This window comes from Lissotriton vulgaris, chromosome 1_1 (genome assembly GCF_964263255.1).
Source record: "Lissotriton vulgaris chromosome 1_1, aLisVul1.2, whole genome shotgun sequence".
In the NCBI taxonomy this organism is placed as follows: Eukaryota; Metazoa; Chordata; class Amphibia; order Caudata; family Salamandridae; genus Lissotriton; species Lissotriton vulgaris.
The window spans coordinates 1,632,915,591-1,632,921,610 of NC_141685.1; the positions used below are offsets into that span (position 1 = coordinate 1,632,915,591).

The following is a 6,020-nucleotide window of genomic DNA, read 5'->3' on the forward strand; positions in this document are numbered from 1 at the left end:
GGGACATTTCGCAAAAATAGAGGAAGGTCTACAAATTTACATCAATAGAGTGGCCAAGAATAACAGCTCTCATCAACATAAAAACGCAGAAGGGGGACTAAGCAAATAAACATAATGTAATGTTTAAAACCAGCCTCATACCTGTTAATAAAAGTGCTTACTTATAACAGCTGCTAACCAGACCTGCTTTGGAACACCCCAAAAATGCGTCTCGCTGTTTTCAGTTGACCCGCTCTAAAAACCGGAACGTGAACCAAATATGCCGAAATCTGCCGCGACATCTATTGACACAGGGAATATCCCGGCAAGTCCGGGAAGCCTGGTCACCCTACTTGTTAACCAAATTAAGAGGTACACCGTCCCTCGCTTTGAACTTTGCCTGATTCTAACGTGGCGCTCGTCACGCCCATTGTAGACGTGCGCATGTGCACTAGAGGCCCGATGATGCTGCGGTGCACGGTATTAGCGTCACTGTCAGCTGCTCTTGCTGTAGAACGGGAGCTGGCCAGATCGCGTGACGGGGTTCGGGAGCAGTTTCTTTTTGCTAGGGCTGCGCGTGCCGTGCCCCTCTTCCGCTGACAGGTCGCCGAGCAGCCGTGTGTGAGTACAGACCCCAGGAGCGGCCATGGCGGGGCGTGGAAAGCTGATCGCTGTGATCGGGGACGAGGACACCTGCACCGGCTTTCTACTGGGGGGCATCGGGGAGCTGAACAAAAACCGAAAGCCCAACTTCTTGGCCGTGGAGAAGGACACGAGCGTGACTGAGATAGAGGAGACCTTCCGGTGAGAGGGGGAGGAGGCGGTAATTGGTGTGGGGAGATAGGGGTTTCGAGTGTGGTGCAGTGGTTAGTGAGAATCACACAATTACCCCAGCCCTTTAAAGGGGGCTCTCTGGTATCGTTCCCGTTTCAAAGACACGTGATCGTATTTATGAGTCTCGTGAAGGTCTTTAAGTGGGGGGCATAAAAGGGTCGTGGCTTAAACACGTACTCTAAATTTCTGTGATTCCCATAGTGTGCCAGCCGACGAGTATGTTGTTGCGTCTCTGAGCCTTCTGTTATTCCCTCTCTTAAGATGTGTAACATAACAGCCATACACCCAGAACCGACCAGGACTGGGCGCTATTTCAAGAGAGAAGCCTAGAAGTGGATGGCAATGTTTTCTGAACACCTTTTAGCTCTTTAGTGGACAGGACTCTAACTCTGATGTTAGTCGTATTGGGTACCCTGCCCATCTCGAGCTCATCTGTGCATGATGGTAGAACCTGATACTAGGGTAGGAGACCTTCAAATCCTGGGGTACAGGACCCTTTGGCTCACCTGTCTGAGTTTATGCACAGCACAATGACTTATCCCCTCACGAGTAGAGATATCGGATGTACATGATCCTGGGTTCTTTGGTACCAAAGGAGGTGACTAACTTAGAATCTAGTGGAAAACTCTCTTCTTGCAGCGACCATAAGTGTTATTAATACTGCCTGAATCTGATTATTTTACCACAATACCCTGTACTGCTAGAAAAATACAACAGTTCTGTGATACTTGGGTACATTCCCCTCTTGCTGTCAGCATCCGTAGCGGTAGAAGTGGGCGAGCCACTGAAACCTCGAACTAGAAGCCAGGCTGTGGCACAGCTCGTGGTCGATCCTCTTGCAAAAAAAGCCTCTATTCACATGAGTTGAGGTGGCGACAGCTGCCCACTTTATTACCTGGAGAACTAAGAAAGTACGGCCTCGATTCGGCCTTCTCTAATTGCTGGCAGATCTCCCGGACTCAGTAAAAGGTGTAACAGTCTGCGTCTGTTGTGAATCACTCTTATGTCCTTGAGCAAGGTTCGTACTATGTGAATCTGTACAAAAACTTGGATTCTGCATGTCACCCCAACTCTGATCTCCTCCTCCATTCACTAAGGACAAAGCATTAACCTCTGATGTCAGCATGAGATACCATTCTAGATGCGGAAATGCACAGTTTGAAAATGGGAAATCTAGTTATAGTCTGGCTTCCCTGCTTGACCCAAATTGTGTGATCCTTGACAGATACTTTATTTCACTGAACCTTTGTTTTAGATTTTTTTTGTACATCACATATGAGAAAGCACTTTCAAATCTGAAAATTCAGGATGTGCTCTGTACAAAAACCTCTCGTTTTATTTAATAGCCTATGATGTAGCTCCTTCTATATTGTAAATCTAGGCTGCTTATACAGTACATATGATTACCGACTTATCTCTTAATTCACTAATAGTATTATCAGGTCGCAGGCAGGAATGTTTCTCAGTGCATGTTCGAAAACTCACTTTAAAAAAATGCACAATTTTAGAATTCTGAAGACACCTTATCGTGTTCTAACATGATGGCTGGTCTTTGATTTACATGAAAAATCATTTAGAGACTTGGCTTGTTCTAAGAGCCTGAGCCGACCCTTAGCTCCGCTCTCGCAGTTATTTTGTTGGCATACCTACCTCTGCATAGCAGTTTTGTGAACAAATTGAGAACCTCCCCTCCAGTGCTGCAGCCATACATGCAAGCAGAGCCTGTGTGATGTGCAAACCTAAGTAAATCTATTTTACAAATCCGTGACCTCCTTTGTGTCACCGTCTTTTGGGAAGTGTACTGCGTGGATGTGGAAGTAAGTGCATTGCTTCCCCATCCCCCACACATTTTGAAGTAATGCACTGTTCTGCTTTTCAGAAAAGCAGGAATGACTGACTCGTGACTTCCCCTTTCTTCAGGACGTCAACGTTTAAGGTTCAGTTTCAGGGTCTTGCAGCTGTTTCCAAATGGGACTTTTAATAAACGGTGTTCAGGATTATTTTTTTCTGAATCGTGTTTAAATGTAAATTGTTCTGTGTGAATTTCGATTTACATGAGCGATACCCTGCCGGTTCTTTGCAGTGTTGTTTAGGAGGGGTCCCGCGGCTTGTGGTGCTGCCTACTGTAAACACACCTGTTGTGAAAACAAGCGCCTGTGAGTAGGTAGAGCAAGAGGCTGCTTGGCTCTGCTGCTCCCGGATCCACTTAGATCAAACTGGAAAGAACGGCATCCTGTCTCTCTGATTGTCCTTGGAGCTCACCGAAAGTCACTGAGAACAAGAAGTCTCGGTCGAGCAGTTTTGTGCGAGAACAGTCCGCGCTGGCGCAGTGAGGGCACCGGTGAGGAACAGTGCCAGGCCGTTCATGTATGTTCAGTTTTGGAGCATTCTGAGTGGCATGTAGGGCAGCCTGGGCAGCGGCGCAGGATCCCCGACGCCATCTTCCTCCGGGAACTCACACCTATCCTAAGGCCTATAATATATGAGAATAGGATGCTGGAATCTCTGGGGACACCTACGACAATTCGATGCCATCACTTTGTATTCCACTCGAAAGCCTAGTATAATACACCCGACACAAAGATAAGTTACTCTCCACCCCATGCATGCGGTTGGTGCTCGCATTTGATTCACTTTTTTTAGCCTTCATTAGTATATACTGACATTTGGGACACCGGTTATACGTCAAGAGTTGGTTGATAAAAGCGACCTCGTGTCTGTTATTTGCTGTCTTTGCCAGCTGAGATGGATAAACACAAATGTTTATTTTCCTAATTCAGATAGACGAGTCTTTTGGAAGTGGCTCTATTAACTTACTGGTTATTGGGTGAAATGATGCAGTTATCCTTCATTCTAGTACATATCGGAGGTTCTGCACGTTTAGCTTCTCATGTTAAATGTTTTTCACTTGCAGGCTTATTAACTCATTAGGCTTACATGCCCATGTACCCAGCCCTTATTGAAACACCGTTGTGTTTGTAGGTTTTCAAAAGTACCTTAAAATTAAGCTAGAGCTCAGTGGAGGAGGTGTGTATGGCCAATGACTTAAAAGAATCTTGGGCAGTAGTTTAAGGGCTGTGACCGTCCTTGTGAGGTACCATCTTAAAACTAGCTTCATAGGCAGCTCAGTTTCGGCTTGAGCAAAAGTCCTCACTGAACAATAAGCATCTGGCTTTATGAAATGCAGGCACATGTTTGTCCAACAGGGTAGATATTTGAAAAGTACAATGTACGTAATGCTGACATAAGTTCAGAGATCAGGTAAATTGGTTAAATGAGAGAAGAGCTGAGGCAATGGCTGACATAAGTGAGGGGTTTGTGTTCACAGTTTAAGTTGATACGCCATGAGGACGGCACCATAAGTATTATTGAAGGAGGTTCTGGATGTTGCTAAACAGTGATTACAATGGTTGAAACATGCAAGAGCACAGGTAGAGGTTGAACCTGAATCGCAATTGGAGAACAGCTCTAAAACACAGGCCCCTATTTCCATTACACTTTTCATGATTTGAGATACTAGTGACCAGATGTCCCGATTCCAATCCATGCTCTTCTTGGGTATTTTATAATTTGAGCTTCCCATACTTCTTTGCACTTGTCTGATAAATTCTGTAATGGCTTAGCATCAGCAGGTCAACTGAGAAACAATATAAAATCTTCATTTTGGTCTCCTTCATTATGTACTTGTTGACCTGGCCCTGGTAAGGTATGCAAGCAGCATTAGTTGTGTGCATCTAAAGGAAGTGCCAAGCCTTTTTTTATTTTTATTTTATGTTTTTAATAACTAGGATTTCAAACGAAGATCTATCTGCCTGTTTCTAAGCACTCTTAATTTTGTGGATGAGGAAACTGAAGCATAGGGCTTTTGGAATTTGGTCAAGTGAAGAAACCGTCATCAGGACTCTGGCCTCAAAGTTTTGCAGTTAATAACTTATCTCCTGAACTCATTAGAGACCTAGGCTTTTCCGGGAACCCATGCAGTTAAGCGAAAACGTACATAAGGCACCCTTTCAAACGTTAAAAAAAAGTAACTTATTTAAACTATACAGACATTCTCAGTGGATATTGCATGCCTTTATTTTGCTGTGACCTCTAATTCACTGGACGTTTACCTTCTTTATTTCCTAATTGATGGAAAATGTTTTTACCTTCCCGTTGCAGGAGTTTTCTGGCCAGAGATGATATTGGGATTATCCTGATCAATCAGTACATCGCTGAAATGATCCGTCATGCCATTGATGCCCACAACAAGTCCATTCCAGCTGTACTGGAGATCCCTTCCAAGGAGCACCCATACGATGCCTCAAAGGACTCCATCCTGCGGCGTGCCAAAGGCATGTTCACAGCTGAAGACCTGCGATAATTCATCAGATCCTGCTGGACACCCCTTTTAATTGCAGCAGGGCAGCCATCCATGTAACACTTATTTGTAACATTCCAGTGTGTGTAGTCTTTGGTGGCCATAGGCCGCAAATAAATGCTCAATACTCCCTTTCCCTGGATGGTGTAATGTGGCCTCCGTCCAGGTTCACGTTAACTTTCTTTGGATTACCAAGTGTATTTATTGAAAATGTATTTGCCACTGATGCGTTAAAAGGTAGTTTCCGAGAAAGATTCCTAAACGTGTTGATTTTAATACAATAGGTTCAACCTAATTTTGTCGCCAGCTGCCGATTTTCCTTCCTGAGTGGGAAGAGGAGGGCTCTTGCATGTATTTTATTGGATGTTTTGGGCCAGTTGTGATATGGCTGGGCTTCCCATTGTTCTTCCTGTCAAATTACTGTTTGAAACATCACACTGTTAGTATTGTTATGTAAGTAGTAAATTAAAACTAACTGTGGAACTTCAGGAGTCTTTTTTTTATTTTTTTATTTTTTTGCCGTTCTGATTTCAAAATTATTTGCTTCCATGTGCGTAGAATCAAGTTGATAGTCAGTCAGAAATAACTTTATTTGGTTTTCATAAAGCATATAAAACATATTTAATATAAAAAACTTTTTCAGTTCATAAAATTCTACTTTGATCCTTTGTGGCACCGAGCCTTCAGTCTTTGCCCATTTTTATAAGTAAGCTTTCTACAGCTATCATACATTTTATACCCCTACATATTAAAATGTTTGATGCTGCACCCATCCAACTTGTCACCGCCTGTCTGCAGGTGCGGATATTTAAATCATTAAAAACCCTTCTCGGCAGTTTCCTTCTTT

The 6,020-nt window shown here is 43.8% G+C and overlaps 1 protein-coding gene across 1 annotated transcript; it reads left to right on the plus strand.

Moving 5' to 3' along the window:
- Window positions 1-437: 437 nt before the first annotated feature.
- ATP6V1F (ATPase H+ transporting V1 subunit F) lies at window positions 438-5,661 on the plus strand. The gene is made up of 2 exons (XM_086918864.1): window positions 438-783; window positions 4,975-5,661. The coding sequence occupies exons 1-2, from the start codon at window positions 626-628 to the stop codon at window positions 5,174-5,176; spliced, it is 360 nt and encodes a 119-aa protein (XP_086774990.1). The 5' UTR covers window positions 438-625; the 3' UTR covers window positions 5,177-5,661.
- Window positions 5,662-6,020: the final 359 nt, after the last annotated feature.